Source organism: Branchiostoma lanceolatum, chromosome 19 (genome assembly GCF_035083965.1).
Source record: "Branchiostoma lanceolatum isolate klBraLanc5 chromosome 19, klBraLanc5.hap2, whole genome shotgun sequence".
Classification (NCBI taxonomy): Eukaryota; Metazoa; Chordata; class Leptocardii; order Amphioxiformes; family Branchiostomatidae; genus Branchiostoma; species Branchiostoma lanceolatum.
The window spans coordinates 3938657-3963923 of NC_089740.1; the positions used below are offsets into that span (position 1 = coordinate 3938657).

At 40.4% G+C, this 25267-nt stretch overlaps 1 protein-coding gene across 1 annotated transcript in view; it reads left to right on the plus strand.

Moving 5' to 3' along the window:
- The window catches only part of LOC136425870 (C3 and PZP-like alpha-2-macroglobulin domain-containing protein 8), an 83486-nt gene that overhangs the window by 50631 nt on the left and 7588 nt on the right, over nt 1–25267 (plus strand). Inside the window, exons 13-37 of the mRNA XM_066414801.1 lie at nt 1633–1800; nt 2497–2625; nt 3429–3535; nt 4473–4662; nt 5934–6048; nt 7076–7251; nt 8705–8854; nt 9249–9389; nt 10826–10901; nt 11701–11821; nt 12448–12679; nt 14901–14952; nt 15512–15718; nt 16359–16450; nt 17354–17489; nt 17696–17785; nt 18114–18290; nt 19705–19786; nt 20356–20587; nt 21131–21296; nt 22122–22205; nt 22680–22816; nt 23402–23557; nt 24363–24613; nt 25174–25261. Of these exons, the coding sequence (XP_066270898.1) occupies nt 1633–1800; nt 2497–2625; nt 3429–3535; nt 4473–4662; nt 5934–6048; nt 7076–7251; nt 8705–8854; nt 9249–9389; nt 10826–10901; nt 11701–11821; nt 12448–12679; nt 14901–14952; nt 15512–15718; nt 16359–16450; nt 17354–17489; nt 17696–17785; nt 18114–18290; nt 19705–19786; nt 20356–20587; nt 21131–21296; nt 22122–22205; nt 22680–22816; nt 23402–23557; nt 24363–24613; nt 25174–25261 (3555 nt within the window). The remainder of the gene's footprint in view (nt 1–1632; nt 1801–2496; nt 2626–3428; nt 3536–4472; nt 4663–5933; nt 6049–7075; nt 7252–8704; nt 8855–9248; nt 9390–10825; nt 10902–11700; nt 11822–12447; nt 12680–14900; nt 14953–15511; nt 15719–16358; nt 16451–17353; nt 17490–17695; nt 17786–18113; nt 18291–19704; nt 19787–20355; nt 20588–21130; nt 21297–22121; nt 22206–22679; nt 22817–23401; nt 23558–24362; nt 24614–25173; nt 25262–25267) is intronic.

A 25267-nucleotide genomic window follows, 5' to 3' on the forward strand; every position in this document is an offset into this window, starting at 1 on the left:
AGAAGTGGCTATAAATAGCTACTGACCTAGATAAGAGACCAACAGATGGTGCGACCTCAAAGCCCACAATAGAGTAGATATTCCTCATTACTTATGCAAATTCAGTATGAATTTGCATAATTAGCACTTCAGTTTGTACATCTCTGTCCAACCTACCTGCATATCAAATAACATGAAAATCTGTGGCTCCTTTCTTCAGTTATTCTCCTTGCAAAACATTTACAAACACGCCATTGCAGTTCCAGTGACACATACCAGGGGGCCCAAAATCGACCTTGACCTTTCTCCTCCCAGCACCTACCCACATACCAAATATCATTTCAATCCATCCACACGTTCTTCAGTTATGCTGATTTTAAGCGTCCGGTGACACATACATACACACACGGTGACACAAACATACACACACGCGCACACACATGCAAACACACTAACTTCGCATGATTTGCACTTCAGTGTGTACATCTCTGTCCAAACTACCTGCGTACCAAATAACATGAACATCTGTTGTTCCTCTCTTCAGTTATACCCCTTTAGAACATTTTTACAAATAGGCCATTGCAGTTCCAGGGACACAAACCAGGGGGCCCAAAATCGACCTTGACCATTCTCCTCCCAGCGCATACCCACATACCAAATATCATTACAATCCATCTACACGTTCTACAGTTATGCTGACTTTAAGCATCCGACGACACCCATGCAAACGATTTACCTCCTTACTTATGCAAATTCGGTCTCATTTGCATAGTTTGCACTTAAGTGTGTACAACTTGGTCTAACCTACCTGTGTACCAAAGAACATGACGATCTGTCAATCCACTCTTCAGTTCTTCTACATTGAAGATTTTAACAAATACGCCATTGCAGTTCCAGTCACACATGCCAGGGGGCCCAAAATCGACCTTGACCTTCCTCCTCCTAACACCCACCCACATACCAAAATCATTACAATCCATGTACAGGTTCTACAGTTATGGTGACTTTAAGCAACCGGTGACACATACATACACACAAACACCAAACGCAAGCAAAACAGTATATCCATGAAAAAGCCTTTTTTCATGGAGATAATGACCACAATAATTTGAAATTTGGAGGATATTGCTGAAAGACGTCATACTAAATAATTATGCCACGAAATGTGAGTTGTGCACCTTATTTCTGGATGTGGCCGAGTACTTATTGATCACCCCTCGTGCATATACATGTACCTTTCTCTAGGCCTGAATGGCCTCCTTGCTGATTCTCCTAAAAAAAATTAGTATCCGCGTGTTGGTATTGCAATGATTATCATATTACGCTTCACACTTGACATCTTTGTTTAGGGGCTGTCAAAGAAGGGTCATTGCAGTTTCACAAACATATACACTAATAGATTTTTTTACTGGATAGTTCAGGTGCATTTCAATGCTAAAAAGTACATTGTATTTAACTCAGTTCAAATTTGGAAATTCTCCTAAGAAACCTTAAATCAGATTATTTTGTACACATAAGTTTTATCAATTTTGAAATCATGTTCTGAGGTTACATGGCACACATGTATACCGTTTGTTGAAAACCTTTGTTGGGATCCTCTTGCATTTGCTAGCAAATGTTTCCCTCTTAACTGTTAACCCCCCTCCCCCTCAGGTTCTTGTGAGCTATCCTGATGGCAGCCCAGCTAACAACATCACCGTGCAAGTCAAGGCAGACGTCAACAGGGCGTTCTTCTACACCAAGGAGTTCATGTCCAGTGAGGGCATGATCATTTTTGACATCCCCGCTCTTCCAAACATCGCACAAAATGTCTGGCTCGATGTGAGTGTAATTCTATTCCTTTAGAAAAATGCTGCAATTGGTATCTATGATGTACTACACATACTTCATATTTTTTCCCCACAAAAAGAGTTAACATTCACATACACTCACCCTCCCTTTATGTAAATCTCCAAGCAGATCTATAGGTTGCCAAGACCGTATCAAACTGGCAGAAGAAGTATGTTTTGCAACAAGCTCCTTTTTCCAGTAGGATATGGTCTTTGCAATCTATTGGGCCTGCTTGGAGGCTACCTTTATGGTCTATTGTTCTTGCAAGGATGTATTGGAAAAGTGGATGAAATTTGGAAACAGTGCAGACAGCATTTGCTGTCTTTATTCAGTAACGTAAAAACAAAGTACTGGTCCAGGAGTTACCAGGTTTTAAACCTAAACTCTGAATTCATAATGTTTATTACATTCAGATTTGTCTCCTATTGGCCCTTAAAACATGGTCTTCACCTGACATTACATAGTACATGTTTCAATTCAGAGTTTTGATTTAAATTCTGATATCTCCTAACCAGTTCTTCGTTTAGTCACTGACGAAAAACAGCGGAAGCTGTCAGAAACGTCTGATCGTTTACAAATTTTATCCGCTTGTGTTAGTAATTACTGCTAGTACCATGCCTATCTTATTATCAGGATGTCTAACCTTCATTGATGTACTAATTTTTCATTTCATTTTTATTTTTCTAGGCAAAAGTGTTAGCGATCCAGGGCCGTGAGGTTGGAGAGAGTTACTTCAGCTCCTACCTGTCCATCAGTAACTGGTACTCCCCCAGCAAGTGTCACATCCAGGTGCAGAACCCTCCCAAGAAGGTTAAGGTAAGCTAAACACACCTGTCCTCAAGGTCAAGGTAAAAAAACAAGAAAAAACTCAGTCATAGTAATGTGTGTAATATTAGCAGAACATTATCCTCATTAGCATGTATTTAATATGATAACTTGACTGTGTTCAAGCGTATAAGGATGATATCCCCAAAACATCGCAAATATTCCTCGAATTTATCAGCCTTCATATCTTTTGTTTCCTTCTTTTTTAGATTAGAATTAAATATTACACACAGACAAGGCAAAGTACGTACATAACATAGGGAGAAGTGGGGAAAACTCAATACGGTATTTTCTGGCAAATAGTGACTTATCTAAAAAAATAATAAAAAATTTGACTGCAATAGGGGTTTAAGTGCCAAATACTTGTTTCTGTATTTTATGTTTTGTTGTAAACTACCATATGATACTTTCGAATTCCTTTGTTTCTGTTTATTTTAAAAAACTGAATAAAGAAAGACTACGAAAAAAGGTGATATCCCATCTATATCTTTAAAATAGTTGTGTCGGTAATGATGTTGTTTACATTAGACAAAATTCTGATGCAACAATGCAACCACCCATCAGATCTGTGATAAATTCTATAATTCTATTATGATTCTATAATATAATTCTATCACGGTGACTGTAACTACAAGACAAGAACTCCTGTACATTTCTGATATCACTTTGTAACTGAGGTACCATGCTGGTCAAGGCTTAAAAGATGTCCATTGCAGTTGCTGTTGACAGTTGACAAATTGAATACATAGTCTTCTGTGTGCACTTACCTTCTGCTGTGTATTTTGTATCTACAGGTTGGTAAGAAAGCAGTCCTGACAGTGCTGTCCACCTGTCCATGTGACTTCACGCTGCATTACGAGGTGGTATCCCGGGGTAACATCGTCCAGTCTGGCTTACACAGGTATGCAAAATGTCCGGGTCAACACAGACGGTTGTCAGTGATCTTTAGAGTGTTCCCATTGCATTCAATGGGTTGTGAGATTGAGTGCCAAGGACTAAGAATGGTACATACTGTTTTCTTCGCTTAGCACTCAGCCTTTCAGGAAAAAGTATTGCGGTAGATCATACACCATTACCAGTGAACTAAGCCCACTGGTCTTGATCCTGATCATGATTTGGTACTGGGCAACACCCCTCTTGTTGGGGTAAAGCGCCCAGGGGAGTGCGCTGCACTTTTATTGTCCTCTGAGGTGCAGGGGCACTGCCTCCTTGAACTTGGGAGGGTCAGCTATCTCTAAATAAACAATTAAGTACCGGTGTAGTGGCTGTGCAATTAAAAGATGTGTAGCCCTGGGGCTCAGGAATGGAGATATTTGATATTTGGGTGATGTAAATGAATTAATGTAATCCCAAAGATGTACATGTACATTGTAGTAACTGACAAAACTGTTGCTTTCCTTGGTGCTGAAGTTGAAGTTTTGGTAACCGTTTCAATACCATTTTCTGTTCTGGATTATGTTATGGGATTTTAGCATGAAAGTTTGACTGTGTTCAACTTGGTGAATAACATTATGAAAAGGCTATTGTCACCACCATGTACACCGGTGTATGGTGTTTGATTTTATCCATTTTGTCAATTTTTCCTTTCCGTAGTCTTGGCATAGAAGTTAACCCGAGGTCCTTTGATACTAGTCAAGGTTATTCCAACATTTTTTTGTTATAGAAAATAATTTTTTTTCTGTTTTTCTTTTTCTGTTTTTTTGACACTCAAGAGATAAGGGTCAAACAAAATATAGAAAGATACACATTACGTGATTGAAGTCCTAATGAATCCATATTACATATTGTCCTTCTAAAATGATTTATATTATGGAACAACATGTATTTATATGTTTCAGAGCACTTCCCGACCATGTCATCATCAGAAGAGATGCAGAAGAGAACCCAGAATCTCTAGAGCAGCATGACGCGGCCGCAAGTGAAGAAAGGGAAGGATGGAAAGAAGACAAGAAGGAAAGAAGACAGGAAAGGAAGAGAGGACATCGGAGGAAACATCCCAAAGACCTTGTGGAGGAGTTACAAGTCAAGGTAAATATTTTTATTGAATCTTACTGTAATAGAACCAAATTTCAGACAGAATTATTGATTATACAATGTTAGTGAAAAAACATTTTTTTCATGTTGTTCTGTCCCTCCCTTTCTTTCCATTAGAGAGCGTCCCCTCATAAATGTAGAATAAGATTTAATTTGAAGACATTTGTACTATGATAATCTAAGGAATTAGAAAGAAAAGAATAGAAATTTAAAGTTTCTTCTCAATATGATCCACATCTTCTAAGTTGACATAATTCCACCAACTTGAAGGTACATAATTCCACCACCCTAAAATAGATACGTCCAAACAGATCTCCAACCCAACACCCCCCCCCAGTATTATGCACTCCTGTATAATCTATATTTGAACTTTTCATGTATACCTTGGGAGTGCTACACTAGCGATCTGTTTTTCAAAGTGGCAGATTTACATGTATGTAACCTGGTGGATTACATGTAAGGCTATTTGAGGTTACATCTTTAACAGTTTTCAGTAGAATCAAAAAGAACAAATTAATCAGGTTAGTGATGGAGTTTGAGTGACAGCTGTCATTGGTTCTCCAGGCAATTAAGTTAAATTGTAATCAGGTTAGTGATGGAGTTTGAGTGACAGCTGCCATTGGCTCCCCAGGTAATTATGTTTGTAATCAGGTTAGTGATGGAGTTTGAGTGACAGCTGTCATTGGTTCCCCAGGTATTTAAGTTAAATTGTTATCAGGTTAGTGATGGAGTTTGAGTGACAGCTGTCATTGGTTCCACAGGTAATTAAGTTTGTTATCAGGTTAGTGATGGAGTTTGAGTGACAGCTGTGATTGGTTCCCCAGGTAATAATGTTTGTAATCAGGTTAGTGATGGAGTTTGAGTGACAGCTGTCATTAGTTCTCCAGATAATAATTTTTGTAAACAGGTTAGTGATGGAGTTTGAATGACAGCGGTCATTGGTTCCCCTGGTAATGAAGTTTTTAATCAGGTTAGTGATGGAGTTTGAGTGACAGCTGGCATTGGTTCCTCAGGTAATGAAGTTTGTAATCAGGTTAGTGATGAAGTTTGAGTGACAGCTGTCATTGGTTCCTCAGGTAATGAAGTTTGTAATCAGGTTAGTGATGAAGTTTGAGTGACAGCTGTCATTGGTTCCCCAGGTAATGAAGTTTGTAATCAGGTTAGTAATGGAGTTTGAGTGACAGCTGTCATTGGTTCCTCAGGTAATGAAGTTTGTAATCAGGTTAGTAATGGAGTTTGAGTGACAGCTGTCATTGGTTCCCCAGGTGGAGAGAACCATGGATGAAGATGGGGAGGAGGAAGGGAGGGATGATGATGATAACAGGACTAGGATTCTGGAGGAAGGTGTCATCAAGTTCATCAATGGGACCAACAGACAAGGTAGGGTTCGTACTATTGGGCAACAAAACTGTATAAAATGTACTGTCAAACCTGTACATTGTAGAAATGACCACCTGGTCAATTCTACCACTTTTTAATGGTCCCTCAGATAATTAGTTCCATCAGGATTAAAGAATTAAGAAACTGATGTATACTGAATAAAATATGGTCCCTAGTAACTCTTAAGTGGTCCCTTAGATAATCATTTTGATTAAGGAATTTAGATGTATACTGAACAATTAACTATGTCTGTGCTCTTTTAATGTAATTTTGTGTGCAATTTTATAGCCTTTTGTCCTCTGAAAATTCTTAACTTTACAACCTCCTAGTACACAGCATTTAAAACAGAATTCCACCAGTACATGGCAGAATGTGTTTTGCGTTTAAGTGCTTATTGGTGGCACTTACACTTTGTCATTCCTTGGTGACGTTTTTTACCAACAACATCCTCCAGTTTAATTCCGGACTTCCATTTTAATTCCGGACTGACCTCCCATATCTCAGCAACCTTACATCTACTTGGGCTAATATTGTAAACTATAGGTAAAAATGATGTAAGAAATACGTAGCAGCCATCGATGACCCCCTGCGGATTAATGACCTTGAGCCAGAAATCTGCAGAAATCTGGGACTTGAGCCAAAAATCTGGCTCAAGTCCCAGATTTCTGGCTCAAGTCCCAGATTTCTGGCTCAAGTCCCTGATTTCTGCAGAAATCTGCAGAAGTCTGAGACTTGAGCCAGAAATCTGGCTCAAGTCTCAGATTTCTGGCTCCAGACCCAGATTTCTGCAGATTTCTGGCTCAAGGTCACAGAAATCTGCAGATTTCTGCAGAATTCTGCAGATTTGGGCTAATTCTCAGAGGGTCATCAATGGCTGCTACGTATTTCTTACATCATTTTTACCTATAGTTTACAATATTAGCTCAAGTAAATGTAAGGTTGCTGAGATATGGGAGGTCACTCCGGAATTAAAATGGAAGTCCGGAATTAAACTGGAGAGTGTTCAACAAGGTTTATTTCCTTTCAGACACGTCCACCGACCCACCCATGGAGATGCCTGAGGTGTGTGAGACCAGGATCCAGGTGTTGGTGACCCACGCAATGGCGCCCCTTAGCAGAGTTGTGGTGTACTACATCCGACCCAACGGTGAGGGGGTGGCAGACAGCATGCAGCTCGAGGTGGAGCCGGAGTTTGAGAGTAAGGTATGTGGATGGGGAAAGGCCGACAACTAGAGCTGTGTACCTAAACAAATCTTAGGTACAGGTTCAGGTACACGGGTTAAGGTACAGGTCCGGACCTGAACCTGTACCTAAACTACTTGTTTGAAAAATGCTAGATTTCCAATAAGGAACTGGTAAAAACATATTATATTTGATTGAGGTATTGTTTTTATGAAAAGTTTAACACAGATGAAAATTTGACTCAAGCCTTGCAAATGCGTTTTCTGTGCTTTATAGACATAGATGTGGCTTTAGTGCACTGCCACTGTAATTTTATGGTAATTTTATGGTAATTTTATCTGTCAAAGTGGCCATCCCCTGAGTCAGGCTTGACCTGATTAGTACCGGTCCAGTACCGATACAGCAGTTCAGTTCAGTGGTTCAGTTATTTTGGACCTGTACCTTATTGATTGTACCTGGTACTGTATCTGTACCGGTACACAGCTCTACCGACAACGGAATCCTTTTTTTTTAATGTAACCAGTAATAACCACCTCATCTAGGGCGCAGGCCTTTAGCTAGGCCTGCGTCCATGCGCCAGTTGGACGCATGATATGAAAATAACAAGGAAATTGGACGCCCTCTTTTTCAGCTGGATGCACAGAGGACCCTGTTTCCCTGGTAATTACAGACACATGTGACTGTGTTACAGTGTCACTGATGCTTTTTTAGTCCTACCAGACACTGGGACAGCATGAAAACTGATTGACATGCAAAGGTACCATGAAAATGTTATTCCATAGAGCCCATTTGGAGACAGAGAGGGAACAAGCAGTTTTTAATGCTTAAAATGGTCTGCTAAAAGTATGATAAGACTAGAACACACCTAAGCCCCGCATCACAGCTCCCCCCCCCCCCAGTCTTGGACCCCTTGTCTATAAATCTTAGCTAAAAGCCTGATAAGGCACAACACGTCTAGTTTCGTACACATTAGGTACAAGCTGTATAAGACTAGACTGATAGGTTTGATTAAGAAAACACCTACTCTTTTTGATAAGTGTTTTGGGTTTTTTAAGTTTAATGCTCTTCAGGTGTGGCTCTCCTCAAACACAGGACCTCTGCAGTGGCTTTACATGAAATGGCACTATTATCAAGTGGAACGTACCCTTACTGTTCTTGATATTTCTTTCTGAAACATAACATTCCTGACCAGTAAAAAAAGTTTTTAAAAAAATATTAAGTTATAGCTCAAAGGTGCCCCAAAATAAGTTGCCCAACAGTTTTACACAATTCATGTGTACATGCATACTAAGATAGCTACATTGCACGCCTTAGGATTAACCAGTCTTTAGTTTTGCAGGGCTTTCAGTAATCACACTGATATAGAACAAGCATTAGATTTTGTGATTTTATTTCTCTCAAAAAACTGCAGGATCTCCATAATAATATTGTAGTTTCACCACAATAACAAAGATATTATGTACCACTATTTTAGGTTGTCCTGTCCCTACCATACAACGAGACCCTGCCCGGTGACAGAGTGGACATTGCTGTGAAGTCCAAGCCTGGCTCGTGTGTGTGTATGGCTTCTGTGGACAAGAGTGTCTACCTGCTACGTCCTGGCTTCCAACTCACCAAGGAAACGGTAACACATGGTGTTTTTAGTTGAAGGCTTTAGTTTGTCCTCACATTATTGATATGGAGCACTGGGAGGACCTTGCAAGTGACCGTTCCAGGTGGAGATGCACACTGTCCAGACAGCTCAAATCAGGAGAAGCCAGACTGATGCACAGCGCAGAAGAAAAGTGGATCCGCAGAAAAGTGCTTTGCAACAGAACTGAGTCAGCTTACAGAAATGATTTTTGTGGCAGAGACTGCCATTCTCGTATAGGGCTGTTTAGCCATAGTCAATGCTTGCTGGGACCTTCCCCTCCCTACTTTGCCCCTCACGGGGTTATATGGGGGTATTCAAGATGATGATGATGATGATAAAAAAACTTTATCCAAGTAAGGACAGTTTTTCTGTAACTGTTTTACAGATTTTTAAAGAGCTGGAGACGTTTGATGTGACCCACGGAGAGACCGAGGAGAGGTTCTGGTGGGGGTACTCCGCTCGCAGGAAGAGGTCATCACTATGGCTGAACTTTATACACTCCAGGGACGCCATGTATGCATTTATGGTACGGTCAGTTTTTACTTCACCAATATGTTTATTTATTCATTCATTGGTTCACATGTTTTATTAGTGGGTATTCATTTCTCCACAATACGAACAGAGTGGCAGGGTCCATGAATTGTTCTGCCGCTTACAATTAAAAGATTACACATATCTTTCAGTACGCTACATATAAAATTTGTCAGTGATCATCATATAAGTACTATTATTAACTAAAAACATAAGTCTTAGAGATCATAAGGATGTGTCTGCTTTATATTATTGTTGTTGCATTTTTAGAGGGAAAAAGGACAGTTCGTGTCTCTTTGTTCGGCTTAAAGGTAATCTATAGGCTGGAGGATTATAGCATGTACATGCCAGGGTTGCCCAACTAGCCGGAGGCTATTACAAAGGGCGAACCCATGTGCGGACATAGGACTGTAGGTTTTGAACAACTAACACTAGGAAAGACCCCTACTCTTTTCGATAAGTGCAGCGGGTTCTTTAATGTGGTCGAGGTGTGGCTCTCCTCAAAACCGGGACCTCCATTTAATGTCTTATCCGAGGGACATCCCTAACCGAAGCTAGGTAGTCAATTACGCCTGAGTCAAGTGAGGAAAATCGTGTAAAGTGCCTTTCCCAAGGACACAGCATCGGGGCATATCGGTGGTTTCGAACCCGAGACCTCTTGGTTGTGGGCAAAACACCCTAGCGATTGCGCCACACAATGTCACACCACAATGTTAGCTTGTCTGTGCTGGTGCAATGGGCTAGTTTGTAATGTGTTTATTCCTTGCACACGGTAGGTCGTGAGTTCAATCACCAGTCGAGTCATACCAAAGACTTTAGAAATGGTACTTACTGCTTTCACTGCTCAGCACTCAGCATTTGGAAAAGAGTATGGAAGTTGAACACAGAGCACAGCACTACCAGTGGACAAGCCCCATACTGTAGTGATTGCACAAAGTTGTGTGGCCTAAGGGCTATTGAAACAAAGATGGGCACCGCCCTATGCACCGCCTGGTGCAGGCAGGTTTTTTTTTAAATTTTTTATTCGGTTTGGCATGTTGCCAGGGTTACCCAACTAGCCAGAGGTTATTACTAAGGGTGAACCCATGTTTGGCCGACTGTAGGTTTTTTTGGACCATCGCACCCCGGGGCATGCCCCTACTCTTTTTCAAAAGGTGTGGTGGGTTGTGTGTCTTTATGGTTGTATGCTTTTTTCCTCAGGAAGCATAAAAAATTTGTACAGTGCTAGGTATACCAGCTGTTCAGCACCAAGGACAGGAACTGACAAAGTTTTAATATCCACAATTCTTACCTTTCTCCTTCATTCAAAGCAGTTATTAAGTAAGATATTTGTTCATATTAGTGATTTGTATTCATGACAAACATACAGGACGGTTGTTGTTGTTATTATTCTTGTTGTGATGTTTATGTTGTTGTTGTTATTGTTTACAGGAAACAGGTCTGCAGGTGATGACGGACGTTGTGAGTCTGAACCATCGACAGGACCCCAATAATTGGATACAGTCAGGTGAGGATCCTGTTTATGCCATATCCTGATGATATTTTAACTGGTCTACATAGTATTAATGGGGATTAAACTTATATTTCCATGTAATACTTATGTTGTATTCATTCATATAAAGGATTCACTTACAACTCAATTAGAGTCTGGCGTTAGACAGCAATTTTTAAAAGTAATGATGTTTTAACCTCACTACATTATTTTTGTCAATTTTTGGTCGTTTTCTTTACAAAACCAGTTTCTTCTTGACAAGTGCAATTTTGTGGCATAGATGAAATATTGCCATTTCTCAGAATATGGAAGGTCCACAGTGCAATTCAAGCACAGCAATGCAAGCATGGACGCTACGAATTTGGGCAAGATCCATTCAAGATCCATTGTTGCCAAGATCCATTGTTGCCTTGTATGTTGCCTTGATTAAACTGGGCACAGAGCCGCCAAGACAAAAATTGAAATAACTTATGTCTGAAGCACCATGATTGCAAAGAAGCTGTTACAGTAGTAACTGTTACAATTATAACCCTCTCCCTGCTAACTAACCCTATTACCAAATTCAAATTTGGTTCCAAATTAACGGCCTTGCACTGAGCGAGTTTGTTTAAAAAAAATATACAGGTTGAAAGTTAAAGATTTCCTTCACTTTTACTGTAACGGTTACAGTTGTTTTAGAAGCATAACTTTCATGGTATCAACAGCTGTTCTTAACCTTGTCCCTGCCACCTTCATCATAACCAATACAAATTTGGGATCAAAATGGCCACCTTGGCAGGCTGAAGGTTAACTTGACCTCTTGTGTGACCTTCAGAAATGATGCAGTCCGTCAGCTCGTTCACCATGTCAGTCTTCCACGACGGAGTACCAAAGGCAGAGAAACGCAAACGTGTCTTCTTCCCGGAAACATGGATATGGCAATGCTTCAATGTCAGGTAGGAAATATTATGTGTTACTTTTCATAATACATTCTTGTGATACATCATTATTTAGTCACAATAATATATAACTTAATAATTTTACGACAGATAATTTAAAACCTGTTTTACAAATGGCACCCATGGCAAATTTTAATCTGCTTAGAGAACAGTATATCAACAAAAAAATGAAAAATATTATGTCAAAGTATGTCATCTATATTAAGCAGAGTAAGTTTTAGGAATATTTTAAATGTTTTTCAAATGATTTAAAAAGGCTCCACCCTCAAGGTGTTGTCAAAAGCACTCTACAGCAAGAAAATTTAACTTATAGCAGTAATTACATCATTATCCTTATTATATCCTTATCACTCTCTACGTATTACATGTATATTACTCAATCACTCACTCACTCACTCACTCACATGTATATCACTTCGATATAATTCTATTATATCATTATCCTATCAAATATTGTAAATCGAGACTATGAACAATTTTGATTTAAGTGTAAGGAAAGAGAGCAGAGCATAAACCATTTTACCTTCTTACCACCTCCTGCACAAATGGTTTTTTATTGTGCAAATCAATAAACAAACAAAACAAAACAAGACTGTTGATCTGTTCTGTTCCATGGTATTCAGTTCTACCAGGAAACACGAGACCGTTACCATGACGGCGCCGGACACCATCACCAGCTGGGTGACCGAGGCCTTCTCCATGTCGGAGACCCACGGTCTCAGCCTCGCCGCACCCGTCACGCTCCGCACATACAAGCCATTCTTCATCGACTTCACGCTCCCGTACTCCGTGGTTCGAGGGGAGCAGGTCAAGATCCCGCTGTCCATTCACAACTACCTGGAATATTGCACTGAGGTTAGTTTTAACTTAGTTAAGGTTAGCTAGGTTGGTTCTCCCAAGTTTCAGGCCTCTCAAGTCATGGTCACCCTCCCGAGCAGGCCCTATATGCTCGATACGTTACCTTCCATACCGGCCCTGCCATTTCAAGCCTGTAGAATCGCTTCTAGCGACGTCACCACTAAAACAGTTTTCAGCCAATCAGAGGGTTTGCACAAGCTCATCTAGAGCAAAACCACAAAGGACGCTTGGAAGCTATCGACTAATCAGGTTACTTCTTACATTACTTTGGGTTCAGGACAAAATAATGGCTGTTTTTTGCCAAATAAGGTTAGGTCATTAATTATACATGAGTGAGTGTCGGTGACGTCGCCAGAAGCGATTTTACAGGCTTGAAATGGCAGGGCCGGTATGGGAGGTAACATACCGAGCATATTGGGCCTGCTTGGAAGGGTGGGCATGGTTATCCCATGGCAAGTTTTGGTTCTCTTAACGGTGCACACACCAATTCTTCTGCAACAGAGGTCGGTGAGAATCAGTGGGGAAAAAAGTGACGAAAGCATTTTGAGTGTCGAGGTTTGAATTCACATTTCTCATTATCTGACAGCGCTAGCTGTGAAATGACATTTAATACAAACATCTAAAGAATCTAAAGAATCAATATGTTTTTGGTGCAAATTGATTTATTGAGCTTTGTTGTGTTCTGTTAGCTGTGTTGCCATACCTCGCGCATCGGGTTATCGTAAAAATCTCAGTTGTTTCGGGAAGAGACAGATGCTAAATTTGAGAGTGCGTAACCTCGAATTGACACCCAAATTAAACTGGCGTGTGCCCCACTAAGTGTAATGAACTTCCCAAGTCTTGTTCATCTCAAGCTTAAGTCTTATCATGGAAGCTCATCTGTGTTGGTAGTAATCATAATACAATGCTAAACTTTCTTCCAACACTAAGGTAGTCATGGATCAAATTTTCAACGACTACTGTCGCCTTCTTCATGATCAATAATTACCAATTACTGCCGTATAAAGGAGGCCATATACATCAGGGCACTCCAGCCATCACTCAACAGAGACAGTGGGCGTTATAAACTCCCTAGCACGTTTGACCAATTGCTGACGTCATGTATCTGTAAAGACATGTGTGAATAAAGTCACGTGTCAGTAACTCTCGCGAGTTTACGTTCAGCAGTGATTGGTCATTATTGATCCTGAAGAAGGCGACAGTGGTCGTTGAAAATTTGATCCGTGAATACCAGTTAGTGTTGGAAGAAAGTTAAGCATTGTACTAAGCTTAACTCTTGGTCCTCCCAGGTCCTCCCAAGGCCTTCCTGTTATAATTGAATATTCTATATTTCTCTCCAGGTGCATATGACAGTAAAGGTGCCCACAGGTGTGTCCTTCCTGAATCAGAAGACAGGTAAACAGCTGCGGAAGGTGTGTGTGGGCCGTAACCAGGTGGAGCACACTTCTGTTGCCATGGTGTTTGAGGAGCTTGGTAACATGGAGATCACAGGTATGATATTATAGAATTTTTGTAACGATATTGCCATAAATTAGACTCTTATAATATTTCATATCTGACAAGGCAAGGATTCTATTGCAATGCAGATGCAGACATATTTATAGCAGGAAATTGAAGACAGGAACTGAGATTACCTACTTTAAAACCTCTCTGAGACTTTTGACCTAAATTCCTGTCAGTGTCAAAGATGTTTATTAGCATGCGAAAACCAGCCACTCTACTCTATTCATGAAATGACATACACACAAGCAAACAAAAAGAACAAGAGCACTGTCAGACAAAAAGATAAACTGAAACAAAACCCCATCCAGAGACTGAGGTAATAATATCTGTAAATGTTTTACTTTCCTTACTACAGCCTATGCCGAAGCATTTGTGGACCAGAGGTGCTGTGAGGGTGAAAGGTCAGACGCCTGGGACAGCGAACCAAACGTCAGGGTCGGGCTGGATAACGTGGCTCGCAAGATTGAAGTAGAGGTCGTTGACCTTTCCTGTCTTACAATGTCTCTCTTGTGTGTGAAAAAGATGATAAATGCTGTTTTCAACATACTTTTATGTAATTTTTTGTTTTATTTAGATTTAATCATTATCTAAAAGTATGCATATTTTAAGTTTTTATTTCTTATTCATATTTAGATAGAGCAAATTGAAATACTGATGATTTGTATAAAAAGGAAGATTTGAAGCAATCATTGAAAAAAACTTTTTTCCTCAACAGGCAGAAGGAACTGAGAAGTCCTATACTCACAGCGTTTACTTTTGCCCAAATGGTGAGCCACTTTTTATATCTACTTTTTTCAATAAATGTAGACAAATGTATGTCTAATCATCTATCATATGAAAAATATATCTCTGTCAGTGTCGCTAGATTTATTTTGTGTTCAACCTCAATACAATGTGTTGATGATTCGGTACTGTTTTTCTTATCTATTTATTCATTAATTTTAAAACTTCACAGATTGAAATCTGAAATGAGTTGGCAACAGGATCGATGCATCCTTTACAGGGCCAACACTTCCAGAGTACATTAAAAAACAAATAAAGAGTTGTCACTAATATAATATCACAATACATTTCATGAAATGACAATAATAACAATAATAACAACAAAAAAGGACAATAATGGTGGAAATAACAAAGATATTGATAAAGGACTATCTTATACAGCATTATCAGGATTTAGGTCATATGTACATATGTTGTTGATGTCAAAGTGTGTTGTCAGAAGAGATGTGTAATGTTCTGAAACGGATAGCTTAAAATGTTTGGTTGAGTTCAGAATTAGCAAATGTAATTTGTGCTAATCATATTGAAATATTCCTCTTCCAGAAAGAATCCACATTTCAACCCCCAACAAGTATGAATACCAGTATGTCAAGAAGCCCACAGAGACAACCATCTTCACTTTCGCTACGAAAGCGAGTAACGACGTCCATTTGTCGCTGTCCGCCAGGCCGACCGACATGCCCAGTATGTACGAGATCGTGATCGGTGGCTGGCAGAATACGCAGTCCTGGATTACTCGATCTAAACAAGGTACAGTAACTGTAGATGCAGAAATGTTTTGTGATGGTTCGATGTTTGCTGTTTTTACGACGACCGTCTCACTGCAAACTTAAAACCACCGCAAACATTTTTATCCGGTTCTGAAGCAGTTTCCGCGAACTTAAAACCACCGCGAACACTCCATTTTTGCCTTAGCGTGAAATTAAAACCACGCGAACTTGAATGCATTTTACTAACAGTAGATCACAATGCACACAGTTGTTCTTTTCATTGTACTCAAAGAAAAATGGGATTTGCGGTCATTTTTTAAATCATACTACACATGTCAGGGTAGGGACTGCAATCTGACAGAATTACGGCTTCAGCCTGTTGAGATCCTGATTAGAGTCTGTAAACCTAAGGACATTCCTTAATATGTCTTTTCAACTTTGATACAGGTACAGATACTTTAGATCAATGGATTGACTTGAAATTTAGGTAAAATCATCAATTTTATCAGATCGCAATTTCTACCATAACGCATACGGCTGCAGTTACCGCTCTTCATAGTTTTGCACCGTTAAAACTCAGTGAACATTGAATTAAATTTTGGTAATCTAGAGTAGACATGTCTGTTTTATTGTTGTACAATAATGACATGACTATCAATATCCCACCTGAACACCTGTAGGAGACCACCTGGTGACAGTGCCCACCCCAGAGATCCTGTCATGGCACGAGTTCAGAGCTTTCTGGCTGTCCTGGACTGATGGAGTCATTGAGGTCAGTCAGTTAGCATACATAGTCTGTAAGTCACACTTTGAAGGCACTCAAAGCATTTTATGAGGCTTAAAAACAGGAAACACTCTTACTAGTTTTTGTAATCTTTATGAAATTGACATTTAATGCCACTGTTTACCACATTTTGCGTGCGGATTTCTTCTCAAAAGTGATCAAAAGCGGCACAAAAATAAGCTACATGGTGATCTTTTAGTTTCACACGCCTAGCGTAAAAAGACCGATACCATAGCCTCGCCCACCTCCATCAAAACGTAGAAATGCAAAATTAAAGCATAAAGATGCAAATATTTGACGGACGTGCAGTCACTCTCTCATTGGTCGAACCGCTAATCGTGATGGACAGTCAGAAATGACTAGAAATTGAATATTTTTTATTCAAGTTTCAAGCCTCATAAAAAGCTCTGGATGCCTTTAAGTCCCCTACAGTCAAGCAATTCTTCTCCACACTTTACAGCACCCTCTTCCCACAAGGGGCTGCAACCTCTAGGTGACTGCTTAGCGATCATGAATTTGACAGGTTGCTCACGAATTTCATAGATAAAGATCATTTTTATGTTTTGTGTGTTTTGTTGTCTTTTAAATCATAATTTTACACCATGCAGCCTATTCTAACTATAAAGTCAAGGGTCCCACAAATCCAGCTTTTGGATTTGCAATTCCGACGTCAGAATCCGGTATTCAAATTTTTGACAGTGGCGCACTGGCACACACAAAGCACGTTCAAATCATTTGATTGAAGCCTGTGCAAAACATTTTCGAAGCCTGACAAGTGCATTTACCATAAGATATAGACCAGTCTGGAACATCTGTATGGAACATTATTTAGGTCATGACAAGATATGACAAAAAGATAGCTTACCTCTTTTTTCTGTCGTGTTTCCAAAGGTCGGATACGGCATTGAGCCGACTAACGACTCCCTCATCATGACCTGGGTTGACCCCGAGCCACTGCCTGTCAAGTACATCGGCTTCTCCACAGGCTGGGGGTCACTGGGAGAGTTCAAGATATGGAGACGGGAGGGTAGGTGGCTTTTAATTGCACCCTTATTGTGGATGGTTTCTTCCATTCCGATCATTTATGAGTGATGGCCTTGGTGCTGAATTCTGCATTGTTTTGCATTTTTGCATTTTAGATTTTCATGGCAACATTGCATGACCATTTGGTGTTGTGCAACTCATAGATGTTCCTAACTGTAACTTAACCTGTCTTGACCTTTGACCCCCCAGACACAGACGGTACATACAGCGAGGTGTTCCATCTCGGGCTGCCTCACAACACCATCCCAGGGTCAGAGAGGGCACATGCCACCATGATAGGTGATGACCTTTCAACTTTGAACTTTGTGCACAAGTAGATTCTACTCATCTGAAACTACAGCAATGACATAATGAAAAATGCAAAGTTCATGTTATCAACTTAATACAAGATTTTTAAAAGCAGAATATTTGGGCTTCGGAACATCAGGGTTTTGGAATATAGGGGTGTCGGTACATAGGGCGGTCGGAACACACTGGTTTCGGAACATGCATATGGGGCGGTCAGAAAATATGGGTTTTAGAACATGGGGGTGTCGAGATGTAGGGCTGTCCCCATTTTTACAGTGACCTAAATAATTTTTCAGCATCCTTGTCTCCATGGTTACAGGTGATGTCATGGGCCCCACCCTGACGAACCTCCACGACCTCCTGAAGCTGCCGTTCGGCTGCGGTGAACAGAACATGATCCATTTCGCGCCCAACGTGTTCGTGATGAAATACCTGGAGAGGACCGGCCAGCTGTCCTGGGAGGTGGAGGACGAGGCAACAACCTATCTCATCAAAGGTATAGTATTTATTTATCTATTTACTAGGGGTGGATACCGGTTTGGCTTACTAAGGTCCAAGTCCAAGTTTAGGTCCAGAGATTTAGGTTCAGGTCCGAACCTGAGGGGAGACTCAAAACACTTTTTATCAAACAATTTAGAAAAATATATTTGTACTTTGTTCAGTTCTTTTTGGACTCAGGTTTTTGGCTTTCAGGTTTTTTGGACTCGGTTTTCGGATGTTATAAAGGTCCGAATCAGGTCCAGCAAATGGGTATCCACCCCTACTATTTACCTATTTATTCAGATTTACCACATTTGTGGAAGGATTGACATAACAGGTGACTATCACCTTTTCAAGATGTCAACCCGGACCAGACTGTAAGGTTTCGACCATTGCACACTGGAGCATGCCCCCACTCTTTTTCGAAAGAAGACTAGTGGTGGGTTCTTTAATGTATGCGGGGTGTGGCTCTCCCCAAACACAGGAGCACCATTTCATGTCCTATCAGCGGGACGTTCCTAACCTAAGCTAGGTACTTGTTTACACCTGAGCGAAGTGAGAAAATTTTCCAAGGGCACAACGTCTGGGCGCCTGTACAGACATTTTGATTGCCAAGCTGGGATTGAACTCGGGTTCCCTTGTTTGACGGCTGAATGTTCTAGCTGTTAGGCCACACGATGCCACGTAGATGCAGAAATGTTTGTGGTGGTTTTATGCTCGAAGTTTTTGTGGCAACTGTTTCAACTCAAACTTAAAACCATTGCAAACATTTTTGTCCAAAACTGTAGCAGTGTGTGACTATATGTACAACCATCGCAAACACACCGTTTTCCCTTTAGGGCGAAATGAAAACCACGCATACTTAAATGCATTTACTGTTACAGTATTAACTAGTTCAGGGTTTAAACTGAACATGCGCAGTCAGATTTCAGATGGTGACATTAAGCCAGCGGCCCTGTGTATGAGGGAGCTTCAGGCATAAGCCTCAAGCGTCAAAACCTAGACTTGTAAAAGAACCCAACACGATATCAAGAAGAGTTGGAGAGGTCACCCGGTGTGCTTGGCTAAATATGCGAGCCGTATGTAAGCTGCATTGCACTACTACTGGCTACCATGTACTTGAAAAAGCAATAAGCTTCACCTCAATAGAGGATTGACTACATGTACTCTACCTGTGATTCATGGTGGGAAAGATGTCATAGTTGAAGGCCTCTGAGATATAAACAAAACAAAGTCTGCATGGACATGTATTAATCATGTTTACAAGCCTTCAACTTTGACATATTACCCACAATGTGTCTTGCTGAACCTAAACCATATCAACTGGCTTATTGTTAAGGAATGAGCACTTGACCATAGGATACTGGTGTAGTCTAATTGTTCAGTCCAATTGTTGTGCACCAATTGATATCAATCTTTCCCTTGTCCAGGGTACCAGCGACAGCTGACTTACCGTAGGAAGGATGGATCTTACAGTGCTTTTGGGAACAGAGACTCACAGGGTTCCATGTGGTGAGAAACGTCTTTAAAGGCATCCAGAGCATTTTATGAGGCTTGAAACTTGAATAATAAAACTCCAATTTCTAGTCATTCCTACACATAGTAAGTTTCAATAACACAATACCATACATATCGAGCAAAGATACGATGTTGTTGTGTGGTGAGAACTGATAGAAAATCCAAGCTCTAATAGACCAATCCTGACTGTGCATCACAATTAGCGGTTCGACCAATGAGAGAGTGACTGCATGTCCGTCAATTATTTGCATGTATGCTAATGAGCTGCAATGTATATTGATCCATTGGAACGAAGATAAACACTAATAAAAATTCCAACCACTGTCTTCAATGATATGAAAAGTTTTAAGATGCTCAAAGTATTTACAGAAATAAACAATGTTAGTAAATGTCACTACCATGAGGATTTCAGCATTTTTTTTCATTTCCATTTTTTGGGCCCTAATATTGCTTTCAATTGGTTGTCTTTACTGATTGTGACTTAAAGGCACGACTATTTCTTTCTGATGTTATTTTGATGTTCGTGTGACGTTCTTTTCTCTTTTTCTCTCATCCAACCGCAGGTTGACATCATTTGTACTGAAGTCGTTCTCTCAGGCGCGATCGTTCATCTACATCGACCCCGCGGAGCTGGAGAAGCCGCGGGAGTGGATCATATCCCAGCAGGCACCTGACGGGTCCTTCCCTCCGCTGGGCCAGCTCATTAATAAGGATCTGCAGGGGGGGTTACAGGGCCGTGTGTCCCTTACTGCTTATGTGGTCACTACTCTCTTGGAAATGGGTATCAGCAGCAAGGTATGCTTTGTTGTGGGAAATGTAAATTCATACAGATTGAAGTATTCATAGTGTGTTATTATATGATGATATAATGGGGTGCAGTGTGGGGAATGTCCTAGTAATATTAGTAGATTCAAACATCGAACGGTCCATCTCGTTCTCAGTATGTATGAAGTCAACCTATCACAAGCATTCAAACAAGTGCAGACATCTTTTGTATCCTCTAATCTCTTGCAATATACTGTGCCATTTTCACTGCTTTTTTCGTAGGGAATAACTCCCCACAATTCTTTTTAAGAAGAATCTGATTTATTATGCAGGAATTTTACGGCAGGCATGTTGTATGTCCTCAAGATGTTTTGTGCCAGGTTTAAATCCTTTTTTTTAAAGTGTTTTTTGTCGTTGTGCGTGTCACCCCAGGCCCCTTTGGATTTTGACATGGAGCCTGATATTATTTGATTTCAAAACTGAGTATTTTGTCAAAAGTTGGTTATTTCATAAAAGCAGTTCATCAGAAGAGATGTTAATGAAATTAAATATATTTAATCTTGTTGCTCTTAGGAGGTTAACAAGGCCATCAACTACGCCCGTAAGTTCCTGGAGGATAATGTTCACACCGTGGAGGACCCCTACACGGCAGCTCTGGTGGCCTACGCTCTCACAGCACTACGCAGCACACATGGGCCCACAGCTGTGAAAAAACTCAACACCATGGCTATAAAGACAGGTGACACATCAGAAACAATATCATTAGATAATATACATTCATATCAGTTTGATTGCTTTATATCAATGGGGTTTTATTCAGTTATTGTAGTTCTAATCGAATACCATTTGATGGTTTTATAGGTATATTTTCATCAGTGTACAAAATGTTCCCATGCAATTGTGCACAGTAATTTAGATGTGTCATAATTAGGCCACACCAATTTAATTTCTTGGTTAACAGATTTTTTTTATAACATTTTGGCACGAGGACATCATTAAAACAGAAAGCTGGTGTGAAAACTTGCACTTGACCCTGTTCACTCCCTGAAACTGAGTGCACCAAAGTACAGACTTTCCTCTGAGATTCTGTTTTCATGTTGATTAATTCCAATCTAGCATTTTTTTTAAATTCCGTTAACCAAGAAATTCAATTGGTGTGGCCTTAATTATAAATCTAAGATCTTTAAAACAAGATACAAATTTATTCTGGACCTTTTCTTAGGTGTCCAAATGTCTGACAAAAGTTGTCACTCCTTACCTCCTAATACACCTTACACTGTACTTACATGTAAATCCACTAGCGGCTGCAACTGCTGAGCGACAAAGTTTTGACAGATTGTCCACGATTTCAAGGATAAAAGACAAATTTTAAAATGTTTTGTGTGTTGTGTTGTCTTTGACATCATACATTTACATTTTACATCATATTTCAATTATAAAATCAACCCAATTTTGGACCTTGTATAGTTGTTCAGGCAACGATTACTGTCTAGTGGAAAGTTGCCCAATTAAAATTAGGAGACTGTATGACTACCACTCAAACTGTTTTTCTTGTCCACTGCAGACAGTTTCACCCACTGGAGTCTGTATGGAGGTCAGGAGGAGACTGAAAAGATTCTGCAGTTCAAGGATGGACTTGGACAGTCAGGTAATGCTTTTTTATTACAATCAGCCTGCTAAAGGTTTCTTCATAGTTACCAAGGTAGCCTTTCAGGTTCTTTTTCTTCTCTCAGTTATGGCAACCACCTTCAACATGTTGAAGATTATATTGCGCATTGTATCAGTCATGACTGGTGCAATGGCCTAGGGTTAGAGGCCATTGCATAGGGTTGCCTAAGGTTAGAGGGTATTCACCTTGCATTTGGAGGGTTGGGGGTCCAAACCCCCAAACGTTAGAAATTGCTTGGGGTTATTTTCTCTGCTTATTAGCACTCAGCACTTAGTAATACATGTATGAGAAAGAGTATGATGGTAGTTGAACACAGTCACTATGTGTACTACCAGGGGACTAGCGCTTGGTTTTGGAGTGGTTGGGAGAAAAATGGTGGGAAGGCCCTGTATGTGTGACAGGGGCTTCTCTCGGTCTGAAATGTTCCTTTATCCTACCCCCCTCCCACCCCAGTGTCCTCTGCAGAGGTCGAGATGACTGCCTACGCCCTGCTGACATATGTCGCCATGGGAGATGTGGCCTCCGCCATGCCTGTTGTCAAGTGGTTGTCACAGCAACGGAACTCCCTCGGAGGGTTTTCCTCAACTCAGGTGGGCAATTTTGTTTTTGATTAAATTATAGAGCATATTCAAGGATGTCATTGCTTATGTTGTCTGCCACTATGTCAATGTCCCTTATAGTCCAGTTGCTTGAGTAACTATTTTTGGCGTGTCCCTTACAGTATTTACATTTCAGTGAATAACGTTAATGGCTCATTTACATATTGACAGGCATTTTTGAACATTTGAATGACTACAGCCCAAAGGGGTTAATAACACTGTGTGAGAATGATAATACTAAATTAAAATGGTTTGTGTAACGCTTGAACTTTACTATGATCCATTGAAATACTTTTGATTTATGATCATCTATTAGTAAAGTTCAAGGCCCATTTTAATGTGTCTTTTACATGTATGACTTGTGTAAATTTTTATTATTCTCAGTGACACTGTTTTTGTGAAAACTAGACTAAGTATTATTCTCACTGTTATATATTAATGAACGATGATCACTCAGACCATATTAGTCTATGGACCACAAAATGGACCAAGGACGCTATTCTATATAATGTCCTTAGTTTATTTAACACGGTGAATATACTAGTATATTTTTCAAATTTTCCCTGTGTTTTATAGGACACTTGTGTAGCACTGCAGTCCTTGTCAGAATATGCCATCCTGGCCTACATTGGGGGTGTGAACTTGAACATCTCCCTGGCCTCCACCAACCTGGACTTTAACAAGTTCTTCTCCCTGGACTCTGAGAACCATGAGGTGTTACAGACAGCAGAGGTAAGGGAGAGAGCTCAGTTATGTAGCAGGTTTCTTTTAGAAAAAATTAAACAAGGGAGCGAATTCTATATATTTATGGAAGAATCAATTGCTGAGTGAAGGCTGCATGTATGCTGGATATTAAGGAAAAATCTGAATTCGACAAGCGGGCGCTGGGCTGAAACAAGAGGGCACAGCACCCCTCTTTCCCGATTTAGGTGAACCCCTGGATTGTGTACTAGTCCAGTATTAGTGGTTGGTGACCCTGCCTCCACTCCAAGAGGTTGTGAGCTTGAATTCTGCTTGTTTTCACCCACCTGACTTGGTTCATTAGGTACTAACTTAAAGTTAAAGTTGAAATATTACTGAATTTTCCTAATTGCTGCATGTCATCTCCTTGTGGTGTGGTAATCTGCGCACTCTGCTTCCTTGCCACAACTGGTTCAAATTGTGTGGAAATAGCCGCCCGGGTTCAAGCCTGGGTCTCGGTAGGACTGGAAGAGAGTTGCATCGTCATTTTGGAGGGGAAAATAAAGCCGGCAGCACCTCAAGTGTCAAAGCTCTGCATGTAACAAACTTATCGAGAAGAGTATTGATGGCAAGGCCGCCATGTTGTTGCACCAATAGCCCTCAAAGATTATACTGTCTTTAGGTTCCTATGTTGTAAGGATATTCATTATTCATAACTTACCTACTAGTACTGAGTGCACTGCTGTGTATGTATTTTAATTGTTTAGCTGTAAAGACAGAAAGAAAGAAAGCTATTCAAAAGACTTACTAGTATGATTTTGTATTTCTTTTAAGCCTTTATTCGTTTTCAATATAGATCCCCAGTATCCCCACACGACTGTTTGTGAGTGCCACCGGTGAAGGCTGCGGACTCATGCAGATAGACGTCACCTACAACATCCCCGACCCCAGCGCCCAGCCGACCTTTCACCTCGACATCAAAACGTCCGAGAAACTTCGCCACAACGGCAGGGCCTCGCAAGGTCGCAGCAAGAGGTCGGAGAACGATGTCAGCAACGTCATCACCAATCCCGGGGACTACAAGGTCACCATCGAGGCATGCGCAAGGTCAGTCACTCTAAACTCTGATATGTGGTTCTCATCAAAATATTACCATCTCAATGTATGTTTAGTCAAAAGTTTATCTAATATTATGTGCTTTCTTTCCAGACACAACTACTAAGTTACATAGATAATATGAATGGAATATCATCCTTATAGATACATGTATGTGCAAACAGTTTCTGTGCATTATGTGAAGATATATGTGACAAGCTGGTTTGTTTGTTTGCTTGCTTCTGGTGTATCTAGTCTGGTTGGCCCGTATCAGTGGCATGGTATTGCTTTCCAGTGGGGCCCTGGAAAACAATACATAGCATGAATACATGTATGATATAAAATGATGAAAGATATAAAAGTACACAATGTACATTTATAAGTTTTACACAAAAATATACAGACTAGCCAAGGGCATTATCCATAGTCCATATTCCACCGTACTCAGGTCGTAAGTTTGGGTTTTCAAGTTACTGCAGAGTTAACTTTATACTTCTTTGTGTAGGAACCGTTTCAAACTTGTTTGTTGGTATCTATGTTGAAGAATTATCCCTCTGACTGTACGTGTACAGGTGGCTTCCCCCAGGTGCATCCAACATGGCGGTTCTAGAGGTCTCACTACTGACTGGGTTTGAGGCTGACATAGAGAGCCTAGAGAAGGTGATT